The sequence below is a fragment of the Rutidosis leptorrhynchoides genome, chromosome 3 (genome assembly GCF_046630445.1).
Source record: "Rutidosis leptorrhynchoides isolate AG116_Rl617_1_P2 chromosome 3, CSIRO_AGI_Rlap_v1, whole genome shotgun sequence".
Classification (NCBI taxonomy): Eukaryota; Viridiplantae; Streptophyta; class Magnoliopsida; order Asterales; family Asteraceae; genus Rutidosis; species Rutidosis leptorrhynchoides.
This window is the reverse complement of record NC_092335.1, coordinates 658,992,878-659,006,319: the sequence shown is the minus strand read 5'-3', so window position 1 is coordinate 659,006,319 and position 13,442 is coordinate 658,992,878. Positions and strand designations below refer to the sequence as shown.

General features: G+C 36.5%; 3 protein-coding genes across 3 annotated transcripts; all 3 read right to left on the bottom strand.

The window, feature by feature from the left end:
- Positions 1-326: 326 nt before the first annotated feature.
- On the bottom strand, positions 327-2,756 carry LOC139899230 (protein NRT1/ PTR FAMILY 5.3-like). Its single transcript, XM_071882050.1, has 4 exons — positions 2,638-2,756; positions 2,333-2,550; positions 1,617-2,188; positions 327-1,406 (listed from the first exon to the last, which is right to left on the bottom strand). The coding sequence occupies exons 2-4, from the start codon at positions 2,357-2,359 to the stop codon at positions 1,394-1,396; spliced, it is 612 nt and encodes a 203-aa protein (XP_071738151.1). The 5' UTR covers positions 2,360-2,550; positions 2,638-2,756; the 3' UTR covers positions 327-1,393.
- On the bottom strand, positions 602-1,309 carry LOC139902548 (protein NRT1/ PTR FAMILY 5.2-like). The gene has a single exon (XM_071885159.1). It carries the CDS (start codon positions 1,307-1,309, stop codon positions 602-604), a length of 708 nt encoding a protein of 235 aa, XP_071741260.1.
- Positions 2,757-3,422: 666 nt separating the features above from the next.
- LOC139902547 (protein NRT1/ PTR FAMILY 5.2-like) lies at positions 3,423-13,180 on the bottom strand. The gene is made up of 4 exons (XM_071885158.1): positions 13,060-13,180; positions 12,767-12,984; positions 4,770-5,341; positions 3,423-4,287 (listed from the first exon to the last, which is right to left on the bottom strand). The coding sequence occupies exons 1-4, from the start codon at positions 13,175-13,177 to the stop codon at positions 3,423-3,425; spliced, it is 1,773 nt and encodes a 590-aa protein (XP_071741259.1). The 5' UTR covers positions 13,178-13,180.
- Between the last annotated feature and the right edge of the window lie 262 nt (positions 13,181-13,442).

Genomic DNA, 13,442 nt, shown 5'->3' with positions numbered 1-13,442 from the left:
CTAAAAAACGCTAAACACACCGACATCTAAAACGGGACTTAACACATGGGTCATTTTATATTCTGTAAATACATAACACTACGTTAAATATGAATACGTAAGCCGAAAGGTCCCACCGCATCGGGCTGGCCGATCTAGATCTCGTTTGTGCCAAAGAGAGGGTACTATAAACTTATATGGTGACATTATTTCTTTCATATTTCTGATGTGGGATATTTCCGATGTGGGATGACTTTCATCTTTTTACAACCAATTATACTCCAACATCATTTTTACTTTTGCAATGGTATCCGTTGTTAATTATTTTTTTGCATATAAAAGTTCGAACATTACTTCAAAGATACATCAGAAAGAAGCTATCCAAGCTTTATTGAATGTAAATATCTGCAATCTATGAGGTAAATTTCACAATTCGATCACTCTTAAAATACATGTATGTTTCATTTCTTTCATGCTACTTTACTATTACTATATATAGTATCTAATATCTATATATAATCAAATCAAGATCCTTTACTTGTTTAGAATGTTGGACCATCCTTGGATGTATCAGTTTCTTCTACAACCTTTTCATTGTTTTTCAACTCTTTCTTCGTTTCATCTACTTCATTTTGTACTCAAAGTTTTTCGCGACTAAAAGGAAGAAAACGAAGTTGCAGAAGCACAAAACCGTAAAAAATATATAATAGTAGTCTAGACGCGATACATTGAGGTTGTCTAGCAACCAACCTTCGTGTCCACTCCTCTTAGTAACATTAGCCACAGTTGATAAGATGAAACCACTAAGAAAATATCCGATACCAAGACTAGTTGTAAAATAAGCCGTTCCAAGACTTTTCATTCCTTCGGGTGCTTGATCGTAAAAAAACTCAAGTTTTCCAACTTCCAAAAAGCTATCGGCGACACCCACTAAAACGAATTGAGGAAGAAGAATGAATATACTTAAAGGTACAACTTGACCTTTTTTATGTATGCCATGATCTTTAGCGACACTTAGTCGGTGATTTTCTACAATACTAGAAGTGATCATGGTAACAACATGGAGAGCTATGCCAATCGCCATTCGTTGTAGTAAAGTTATGCCTCTTTGATTTTTAGTGTATGTACGAACCAAAGGAACAAAATAACGGTCGTAAACAAAAAGAGTAATAAGCATGGAGATTGTGGTGAATAGCGCTAGACAAGCGGGTGGTATCTCAAAATGAGGTCCCATGGACCGCACCAATGTGGTAGCTTGTTTGATAAAAAGTGTGTGACTTTGAGCCAAGAATGTGCTCGGAATGAATGTGGCTAACATAATTGGGACCATCTTGAACATTTGCTTTGTTTGCTCAACTTGAGTCACCGGACATAGCTTCCATTCGGAATTTGGTTCTTCAATCTTCACTGCAGCTTAGTCGAGGAACCTATATGCAAACAATATTTTTAGAAGGTCGGCGCACATGTTCATACATAACTGAACTTTTTTTTAAAGACAAACACACACTCAACATGGTTTTTTACACGAATATATACATACTACTGCTTATACGAGGACTTGAACCCATGACCTCACCCAATGGCCCTTTGGTTACATTACTGAACTTTTAAGATATGAAGAATATGAAAAAAGGTACCTTAATGAAGAGGAATGGTTGATTCTATGCTTTGCACAACTAGAGTACTCATCGGAATTCAACTCATAAAGCTCGTTAGAGTCAACGGGTACAACAACATTTCTCTTTCTTAACGCAGCAACTAGTACTTTGACCATACTAGTCAACGGGCTTCCTGTAGTTGGCTTATGCCTATAAACAGGCTTCCCAAATATGAACACTATTATGGCCATAAGTAGAGCCAATGTAGGGATAGCGTACCCAACTCCCCAACCAACATTATCTTGAACGTACACTAGAAATGTATTTGCGAAAAGGGTGCCAAAAAAGACACTAAACATCCACCAATTAAAGAAAGTGAGCTTATGCGCGTTTTCTTTGGGCTCAAAATCATCAAATTGATCTGCACCCATCGTTGAGATGTTGGGCTTGGTCCCTCCCGTCCCAATTGCAATAATGTAGAGGGCACAATAAAAGATACCAACTTGAAACGAAGAGGCCCGTTTATCACAGTCTAGGTAACTCACATTTTTGCCACATGATGGTGGCTTCAAAGATGGCAGTGAAACCACAAGAGTCAATAAGCACATACCCTGTAACAAACGGGTAAACGAATAAGATTTTCACTGTTCAAGCTAAAAGGCCATTATCAAACTCATATTAACAATTGAAACTTGTACGACACTAACACTAAACAAGTTCAGTATAGGGTGTATGCAAGATGATATACTAATTACCAGAAGATAAATGACAGATGCTATCATGAAAGTCCGATATCGTCCCAAGTATGTGTCAGCAATATATGCACCTAAAACAGGAGTCAACTAAACAGTCCCAACCCAATTTGTGACATTGTTTGATGACTTCACTGTGCCTTGATGCAATTCCCTGGTCAAGTACAAGACTAAATTCGTTGCTATTCCATAATATGCCATTCGTTCACATACTTCATACCCTACAAATTAAGGTCAAAGAAAACAAATTAATAAATAATGTGTCTTTGTAACAAAACACTGTATATAATTTTAATTAAGACACTAACCCAACATGAAGTAACAAGCTCTCCATCTCCCGGTAGCTGATCTTAGGACAGGTTTACCTTTTAGATCTATAGTCCCATCTTGTGTAAAGTCTTCTCGAACTCCATTTTCATTTCCCGTCAACCCCATTGTACAAAAACACGAGAAAATTTAAAATATGCATGTTAAAGTTTGTTCAAGTTCTTATATATGTTTATTTTTATGGAACTTTAACAAACTATGCCAAAATAATTTGGTATCAGAAATCATAGGTCGAATCCTCACCTTACATCGCTTTCGGTCCCTTTCTTTTGTCTACACCTTCATTTGTCTCTTATTGCTGAAATTTATTAGATAGTCTTTACTTGCCTACCTCTTACCTTTTGATCATATTAGCATAACCATTGATTGTTAAAAAGACAACAAAAACATGTTTCCTACACCCTGGTTGTAGCTGTGACTTTAAAGCTGGTAGGCATAGCTAATTTTGTAAACTATTTTCTTTTATTTATCTTAAGTAATTTATTTATTTTTAGTAGAGTAAAATCATTAAGTATCAAGTTATTAAACTTGAAATTATATAGAAATTGATGTGGTTCATAACATGAGTTTATTAAACCAGATACAATCACACTCTCATATAATGAAGCAAACACATAATTTTGGGACAAGGGTCATATTACATATATTGAGCCACACATGTTACAAGTTTGCGCCATTCAGAGGTGAACAAACGCGCTGAATGCCAAATGGTTCATCATCCATCAAACGATGAACCATTCATTTAAGAGGTAATTAAAATCACCCTTTAGCCTTGATTTGTAAGCTCCCTGACGTCGTCTTCTTTCATTTCTTGTTCCGTTACAGTGACTTCAGCGTTGTAGTCAAAGTTTTTGGCAACAAGAAGGAAGAAACAAAAGTTCAAGAAACTCAAAACGGCAAAAAATGCATAATAATAATCTAGGTGGGATATGTTGAGGTTGTCTAGAATCCAACTCTTATGACCATTGCTCTTTGTAACATTAGCTACCGTTGACAGAATAAAGCCGTTAAGAATGACCCCAACACCGAAACCAGTTGTATAATAAGTAGTCCCTAGACTTTTCATTCCTTCAGGTGCTTGATCGTAAAAAAACTCAAGTTTTCCAACTTCCAGAAAACAATCAGCAACACCCATCAAAGCAAACTGAGGTAAGAGTATGAATATGCTTAACGGAACGGTTTGCGCTTTCCCAAATATACCATGATCTTTAGCAACACTTAATCGATACTTTTCTACGAGACTGGCAGTTATCATGACGATAATGTGAAGCACTAAGCCTATCGTCATTCGTTGCAATAAACTGATGCCTCTTGGCTTTTTTGTGTATCTTCGAACAAAAGGAACAAAGAAGCGGTCATAGACTGCAATGCTAATAAGCATGGAGATCACAAGGAACGCTCCTAAACTAGCAGGCGGTATCTCAAAATGTGGTCCAATTGATCGAACCAAAGTGGTCCCTTGTTTGATGAATAATGTTTGAGTTTGGGCAAACATTGTGCTAGGAATGAACATTGCAAACAAAATTGGGACCATTTTGAGCATTTGCTTTGTTTGTTCAACTTGAGTTACTGAGCATAACATCCATTCGGTAGATGAATCTTCCACCTTTACCGCAGCTTTATCAAGGAACCTATTTGCGAGACATGGTAATTAGTAGTTAATCAAAAGTCATAATTTTAGACTTCGATTAAGCACGCCCACATGTTTGTAGGGGCGTCTTAGAGGGTGCGCAAGATAGGGTCATCTAACAAGCCCAAAATTTTGAAAGGGCCCACAACTTTAAAAGACCTATATATATATACTTGTTTTGCTATCGGTCCAAGTACGACAAAAAGAACTTAAAGAAAAAAAGATATTTTTTCTTCTTTTGACACAAATTACCCCTATTCAGTCATTTTGACTAAGAGATCTCTGAAATAATGATAATTTGTTTTTGCTATTTATAGTGATTACTTTTAGTAGTATTGAAAAATTTAACGTTTATAACCGTTCATTTTTATATCTCGAACAAAAACTTATAAATTAGTGAGACAACATTGATGTTCCATAAAAGATAGCTTTAATCATTTATAATGACAATGATAGTACACGTGATAGTAGAGGAAAACTAACCTTAAGGACGATGAATGTTCGATTCTATACTTTCCACGACGCAAATAGTCATCCAAACTCAACTCATAAAGCTCTTTGGGATCAACAGGTACAAATACGTTCCTTTTCCTTACACTAGCTACTAGCACCTTGGCCATTCTATTAATCGGGCTTTCGGCTATTGGCTTGTGCCTATAAGTTGGTGTTCCGATTATAAAGATTATTATCGATGCAAATAAAGCGAATGTAGGGACACCATATCCTAAACTCCAACCAACATTATCTTGAATGTACACTAGGAAAGTAAATGCAAACAGAGTGCCGAAAAAGATGCTAAACATCCACCAATTGAAGAAAGTGAGCTTATGGGCCTTTTCTTTGGGCTCAAAATCATCGAACTGGTCAGCACCCATTGTGGAGATATTGGGCTTTGTTCCACCTGTCCCAATTGCAATGATATAAAGTGCACAATAGAAGATGCCAACTTGAAACGAGGAGGCTCGTTTATTGCAATCTAGGTAACTCACATGTTTTCCGCATGTTGGTGGCTTTAGAGATGGCAGTGAAACTACAAGAGTTAATAAGCTCATGCCCTGTTTAGAGAAAGTTATAAACAAACAAAAAAGGATGACACATGGTTCTAATTCAACCCAAGTATATAGAAAAAAAGAATTATAAACAAACAAAGTAGGATGATACATGGTTCTACGTCTAATTAAATCCAAATTCAGGGATTATGTAACGTAAGTTAATCATTTTGTTTTTATAGGCCACACGAGCTTTAGGAGTCGCCCTTCGCATTGGACGTCGCCTTCAATTTTTTTCTTTATTATTATTTTCATATTGGTTCACACACCCGGCCCATAACGGGTCACATTTTTATCTTGTACTCCAATTCCAGCCTTCTGAATTTATAGACTAATTTGGTTATATACATTACCAATGTGGGATGAATGCTATAGAAATCCAAATAAATAAATCTGTTTTTTGCAAAACTCCATCACAAAGTGCCTTCATAAATATTCTAGATTTCCATTTCCTCCAATCAATTCACATGTGCAGATTAATTGCTTTTTAGTTTTAACAAAAAGGAGCTTAGTATCGAGAAGGAAAAAAACGAGGTTCCTACGCATAAAAATATGTGTATGACTTCTTTTTTTCTTAAATATAAAGTAAAAAATTCTTATCGAGATATTCATTTAAATAGAAATTGATCGTCATCAAATATTTTATTACTAGTACATATTTTGATATGTAAAATAATGATCGATCCATTCTAGAGTTAATATAGCCAAACTAAATCCTTGCAAATTAATGCAATTGTACGCTAAATTTCTAACGCGTAAAAATCGAATAAGGATAAAAATCAAAGTCGAATCCAGAAAAAGTCGAAAAAACCCAAACCGGTAAGGGCCTTTTTTTTCGTCTCGCTCGGGGCACTCAAATTCTCGGGACCGGCCCTGGGTTCACATATACTAGGGACACCGATGTTAAAATACAATGCAAATTTAGAATAATATGGAATTAGTATATGTATATGGGTAAAATATCTAGATATTAATATGTATATGAAAAATATCTAGATATTAAAATGTAAGGAAAAATCTAGATATTTATGCGTGTAAGAAATATCTAGATATTTATATGTATAAAAATATCTAGATATTTATATATATCCATGGAAATATCTAGTTTCTAGAAACTTCCATGGAGTAGTATAAATAGGGGTGAGGATTTCATTTGTAGTGTGTGAAGTAAGTTGTGAGAGTTGTGAGTAAGAGTGAAATAAGAAGTGAGTTGTGAAGAAGAGAAGAAGAGTGTGAGTTAGCGAAAGTAGAGAAGAGAAAGCTTGTAAGTAATATTGTAATTGTAATTTAATATTAGTGTTTTTGTTAAGTTTCCCGATCAAGCCTTAGTTTGTGTTTAAGTTCTTAGTGCACTTTTGTTGTTCTTATTATATGGTCGGCTCTGCCGCCTAAGTAATACATGGTCGGTTATACCGCCTAAAGATATATGGTCGACATTGTCGCCTAAGTACATTGTGCACTAAGGATTTATAAAATTAAAGGCTAAACAACGCCAAAGTGTTGGTGTAGTGAGTCTTGTATAGTCTAGATCCTCTATAGTGGGTGTGTTGGGCTCGTCGAAGCTTCCAACAATTGGTATCAGAGCGGGTCGTTCGGGACCATTTCTAGTGGAGGAAATCGGTAAACGTTGGACGTTTACATCGGCTTGTTTTCACCAAGGCTCTAAGGAAGATTCTGTCAGAGCACAGTTAGGAACTGTGAAAGCTCATCGGTCAGGGACCAAGCTTATTGGACGTTGGACGTCATGATGGCAGATCTTGCAAGTACGAGCAGTGGAATCAAGAGTCTCAATAACCACAACTATGGTTATTGGCGGACTTGCATAGAATCCTACCTACAAGGACAGGATTTATGGGAAATAGTTGCTGGCAGTGACACAACGCCTCCACCGAAAGAAAATGCTGAAGCCTTGAGAAAATGGAACATCAAGGCCGGGAAGGCTGTATTTATATTGAAGACTACAATCGAGGAGGATCTATTGGAGCACATCCGTGACGAGAAAACACCAAAGGCAGCTTGGGAAACTTTTGAAAAATTATTTTCAAAGAAGAATGAAGCACGCCTCCAGCTCTTGGAAAATGAGCTCGCGGGTATCTCACAAGGAAGTCTGTCTATTTCTCAGTATTTCACCAAGGTGAAATCTATTTGCCGTGAGATATCTCAACTTGCTCCTGAAGAGAAAGTGGGTGATGCAAGGATGAAGAGAATTATCATCCACGGCTTAAGATCCGAGTATAATGGATTTATAGCCGCTGTGAGAGGATGGGCTACTCAACCATCATTAATAGAGCTGGAGAATTTATTGGCTAATCAAGAGGCATTAGCCAAGCAGATGAATGAAGTAACCATAAAAGACGGAGAAGATGCACTCTTCACCAATAAGAAGAAAGCAACATCTCGAAGACAAGAGGCGATGAAAGAAAGTAAGACATATGGGTGGAAGGGTCACCCAAAATCAAAAGGAAACGCTTCAGGGGGAGCTCAACAAGGAAGAAGAGATCATCGCCAACAATACGGGGAAAATGATAAGAGAAAGAATGGTAAATGCTTCAATTGTGGCAAGAAGGGTCATTTTGCTCGAGATTGTAGATTCCCCAGAAGGCGAACTTTCGAAGGAAATGTGGCCGCCGCAAGAGATGAGAAGAAAGAGGTCACATTAGAAGCATCCATTAATGAGGAAACTTGGGATGCAGAAGCAGGACTCTCCGTTGAAGCTGACATGGATGATCAAGCTCTTACAACAACTTTAAAGTCAAAAATAAACTACAAAGATGATTGGATCATCGATTCTAGGTGCTCAAATCATATGACCAATGATGAGACGAAGCTGCAAGAAATGGAGGATTACAAAGGAAAAAGAGTCGTGTTGACAGCCAACAATTCAAGGTTGTCTATTTCTCACATTGGAAAGACAATAATTCCAAGTGAAGGTGACTCTCATAAGCTCCATCTCGAGAAGGTGTATCTTGTCCCTGACCTAAAGAAGAATTTACTGTCAGTACCACAATTGACAGCAGAAGGGAATTATGTGCTCTTTGGACCAGAAGATGTGTCTGTATTCAAGAGAGTGAAGGTGGTTGGCAATTCAATTATGCAAGGAAAAAGAATAGAGTCGGTCTATGTACTATCTGCTGAAACAGCATATGTGGATAAGACTCGAAAGAATGAGAAGGCTGATCTGTGGCATGAACGTCTTGGGCATGTGGGATACAATAAGTTAAAGGAGATGATGGTGAAACGCATAGTAAATGGGCTTCCTCAAATTGATATCCGAACAGATACAATATGTGCTGGATGTCAATTTGACAAAGCTCACCAATTGCCATTCAAGGAGTCAGCGCATCAGTCCAAGACACCACTAGAGCTAATACACTCAGATGTCTTCGGCCCAATGAAACAAACATCACTTGGAGGTATGAAATATATGGTGACATTCATTGATGACTTCTCAAGATATGTGTGGGTTTACTTCATGAAGGAGAAGTCGGAGACTTTTTTGAAGTTTAAAGAGTTCAAGAACAAGGTAGAAAGTGAGCTCAATACTAAGATTCGATGCTTACGCACAGATAATGGAGGAGAATATTTATCAACCGAGTTCAATATCTATCTTGAGAAGCACAAGATCAGAAGGCAATTAACTTGCCCTAATACTCCACAACAGAATGGAGTGGCAGAACGTAAGAATCGTCATCTTGCTGAAACCTGTCGAAGTATGCTTCATGGTAATAATGTACCAGGAAGATTTTGGGCCGAATGTATGAGGACGGCCTCATACGTGATTAACAGACTCCCACAAACAAAGTTGGGATATATTTCACCATATGAAAGTTTATGGAAGATCAAGCCAACCGTCAACCATCTCAAGGTTTTTGGATGTGTATGCTACGTCTTCGTACCAGATCATCTACGAAGCAAATTTGATAAGAAGGCAATTCGATGCATTTTTGTCGGTTATGATGAATCAAGAAAAGGATGGAGATGTTGTGATCCAAATACTGGAAAGTGTCATACTTCAAGAAATGTGGTATTTGATGAAGCTTCTTCATGATGGTCATCTCAAAAGATAGAGCTTCCAGAATCTCATGGATTAGAAGAAGTTCCAGAAGAGAAAGAAAAACATAAAGAGCACATATCGGATCCAATTAAAGAAGGAGATGGATCGTACTCTAAGGAAACGAGTCCATGGAAAACTGGGGTAGATCAATCTACATCCAAAGAGGTTCGTCCAAGCCAAATGGATGCCGAGGAGCATGTGCAAGAATTACGGAGATCAACAAGGCCGAGGCAACCTAATCCGAGGTATGCCAATGCTGCTCATGTGGATGAATCAATACCTATTGAGCCTTCCACTTATGAAGAAGCAGCACAAAGTCAAGAATGGCGGAAAGCAATGGAAGAAGAAATTAATGCATTATATATATATATATATATATATATATATATATATATATATGTATGTATGTATATATATATATATACATACATATATATATGTTTCAAAGCCAAAAGATATAAAACCAATATCTTGTAAATGGGTTTACAAGGTGAAGACTCGATCAGATGGCTCCATTGAAAGGTATAAAGCTCGACTTGTTGCTAGAGGTTTTTCTCAACAATATGGGCTGGATTATGAAGAAACGTTTAGTCCAGTGGCGAATATCACAACAATTCGAGCTCTACTAGCTTTAGCCGCTAGCAAATCTTGGAAGCTGTGGCAGATGGATGTCAAGAATGCTTTCTTACATGGAGAACTTGACAAAGAAATTTATATGGAGCAACCAAGAGGCTTTGAGAACAAGTTCCATCCTGACCATGTCTGCAAATTAAAGAAAGCACTATACGACTTAAAGCAGGCTCCAAGAGCTTGGTACGGGAAGATTGGCGAGTTCTTAGTACAAAGTGGTTTCACAGTTGCTCCTTCAGATTCTAGTTTATTTGTGAAATAAGATCAAGGAAAACTAGCCATAGTGCTAGTATATGTGGATGACTTAATCATCACGGGAGATCACTATGAGGAGATCCAAAGAACAAGAGAGAATCTGTCTATCAGATTTCATATGAAGGAGCTTGGAGAACTCAAACATTTTCTTGGACTCGAAATAGAGCAGAAAAGAGAAGGATTATTTCTGGGACAACAGAAATATGCGCGAGATCTTTTACAAAAGTACGGAATGCTTAATTGCAAACCTATCTCAACTCCGATGGATCCGAATACAAAACTACGAGCAGATGAAGGAAAAAGTCTTCAAGATGTTACCATGTATCGAAAGATGGTCGGAAGTCTTATTTATCTCACACTAAGCCGGCCAGATATATCTTATGCAGTTGGAGTGGTTAGTCGATACATGAGCAATCCGAAGAAGCCTCACCTTGATGTTGTACGACGCATCTTAAAGTATGTTAAAGGCATTATTAACTTTGCTATTTTATACAAGAAAACAAAAGAATGTCACGTGACTGGATATTGTGACGCCGATTATGCTGGAGACTATGATACACGACGATCAACAACTGGATACATGTTTAGTCTTGGATCGGGAGTAATATCATGGTGCAGCAAGAGACAACCAACTGTATCCTTATCAAGCACCGAAGCAGAATATCGATCGGCAGCATCAGCAACACAAGAAATTACTTGGTTGAAGCAGCTAATGGAAGATCTTCATCAATCAACAGATTATCAAGTAAAGTTTTTCTGCGATAACTTATCAGCTATACGTCTAGAAGAAAATCCAGTCTTTCATGTGAGAACAAAACATATAGAAGTGCACTATCACTATGTTCGCGAGAAGGTCCTTGAAGGAGAGATCAAGATGATGCCAACAAAGACAGATGAACAGGTTGCAGATATATTCACCAAGAGCCTAAGTAAACCGAAGTTTACAAAATTCAGAGAAGCACTTGGAATGGTCTGCAAGACATCGTTGGAAGAAAATTTGCATTGAGGGGGAGTGTTAAAATACAATGCAAATTTAGAATAATATGGAATTAGTATATGTATATGGGTAAAATATCTAGATATTAATATGTATATGAAAAATATCTAGATATTAAAATGTAAGGAAAAATCTAGATATTTATGTGTGTAAGAAATATCTAGATATTTATATGTATAAAAATATCTAGATATTTATATATATCCATGGAAATATCTAGTTTCTAGAAACTTCCATGGAGCTGTATAAATAGGGGTGAGGATTTCATTTGTAGTGTGTGAAGTAAGTTGTGAGAGTTGTGAGTAAGAGTGAAATAAGAAGTGAGTTGTGAAGAAGAGAAGAAGAGTGTGAGTTAGCGAAAGTAGAGAAGAGAAAGCTTATAAGTAATATTGTAATTGTAATTTAATATAAGTGTTTTTGTTAAGTTTCCCGATCAAGCCTTAGTTTGTGTTTAAGTTCTTAGTGCACTTTTTTTGTTCTTATTATATGGTCGGCTCTGCCGCCTAAGTAATACATGGTCGGTTATACCGCCTAAAGATATATGGTCGACATTGTCGCCTAAGTACATTGTGCACTAAGGATTTATAAAATTAAAGGCTAAACAACGCCAAAGTGTTGGTGTAGTGAGTCTTGTATAGTCTAGATCCTCTATAGTGGGTGTGTTGGGCTCGTCGAAGCTTCCAACAACCGAACCAATCCACCATTCTTCTCTGAAAATCTCTTTGAAAGTCTTAGACACTAAATTAAACACCGAATCCAACCATTACGACTTTACATGCTCTTATGTTGCTTCATTTACACTAAATCGTTCTAAAAACCTACTGGAAAAAAGAATATGACAGACATAACCATGCATATTTATGACAACATCAAATATATAATTTTAGTTATTTTCAAATACGTGATTATTTGCATCAATTTGAATTTTTCTGATGATATTATTGACTGATTTGGTACATATTCAATAAATAAATAAAAAAATCTGAGTGGCTATAAATTACTATTACTATATACACCAATTATCAAAGTGAATGTTGGCTTCCTATTGGTCGGTCACTATTCATCAATAGTGCCCGACCACTATTCATCTTTTTTTTTTAATTTTTATCCCTATTTCTCACTATTCATCATTTTAATTTTTTTCCCCGGATTCCTATTGGTCGAGAAATGTTCATCATTTTAATTTTTTTTGTGCGCCTATTATGTCTTTATCATTTGGAGAAAGTTGATAGGATACTATACATAAATACATACACTCGCTATTACACGGTTTAAAATATATAATATTTTTTATTTTTTTTTAGTTAAATCGCTAGCATTTTTCAAGCAGCAGCGCGCGAACCTCACCTTTCTTGTTTATTTATAAATGTGGTGAGCCAACAAAAATAAAATGATATATTTGAGTGGTCTTCCAACAAATAATCCATAGTTTTTAATTACCATATGAGAGATGAAAGAAGCAAATTAAGAAAGTTTAGAATCGTTGTGTATATACCAAAAGATATATGACAGACGCAATGATGAAAGTCCAGTATCGTCCTAAGTACGTATCAGCGATATATGCACCTAACAAGGGAGTCATCCATGTGGTCCCAATCCAGTTTGAGACATTTTTCGAAGATTTTACAGTGCCTTCATGCAGTTCCCTTGTTAAGTACAATACCAAATTTGACACTATACCAAAGTATGCCATTCTTTCACAAACATCATAGCCTACAAGTTAAAGTAAAAAATATGAAATAAACTCACTGTCACAACAGGTATTCATTTTATATTATCACAACTCACCTAGCATGAAATAACAAGCTCTCCATCTCCCTGTAGATGATCTTCGAGTCGGTCTACCCTTAAGATCCGTTGTCCCGTCTTGTGTAAAATCGTCTAAAACTCCGTTCTCGTCACCCATTGAACCCGTTACTCTAAGAAAACAAACAAAATAGAAAGGATATATGTTAACCAACTAACTGATGCAGGTTTTGACCTCTGATAAGCAAAGTATTTGTTAATGCTTTTCAAGTTATATAGCTAACAATTGGCATATCATCAAAAATCATAGGTTGACTTCTCTTGGCTATCCTTTTAATTATCTTTGTTGGAGTTCCTATTCATCATATTATAATGGATATTTTTTTCAAGGACGGTCTTTAATACGCTTTAAAATATTGTACAAC

What these genes read in the sequence shown, in the direction of transcription:
- LOC139902547 (XM_071885158.1), bottom strand. Translation starts at nt 13,177, where the DNA reads ATGGGTGACGAGAACGGAGTTTTAGACGATTTTACACAAGACGGGACA. An exon ending in AGCTTGTTATTTCATGCTAG is followed by an intron (nt 12,985 to 13,059) that starts GTGAGTTGTGAT and finishes TTTAACTTGTAG; the next exon opens with GCTATGATGTTTGTGAAAGA. An exon ending in GAACATTCATCGTCCTTAAG is followed by an intron (nt 4,288 to 4,769) that starts GTTAGTTTTCCT and finishes TCTCGCAAATAG; the next exon opens with GTTCCTTGATAAAGCTGCGG.
- LOC139902548 (XM_071885159.1), bottom strand. Translation starts at nt 1,309, where the DNA reads ATGGTCCCAATTATGTTAGCCACATTCATTCCGAGCACATTCTTGGCT.
- LOC139899230 (XM_071882050.1), bottom strand. Translation starts at nt 2,359, where the DNA reads ATGATAGCATCTGTCATTTATCTTCTG. An exon ending in CATCTGTCATTTATCTTCTG is followed by an intron (nt 2,189 to 2,332) that starts GTAATTAGTATA and finishes CGTTTGTTACAG; the next exon opens with GGTATGTGCTTATTGACTCT.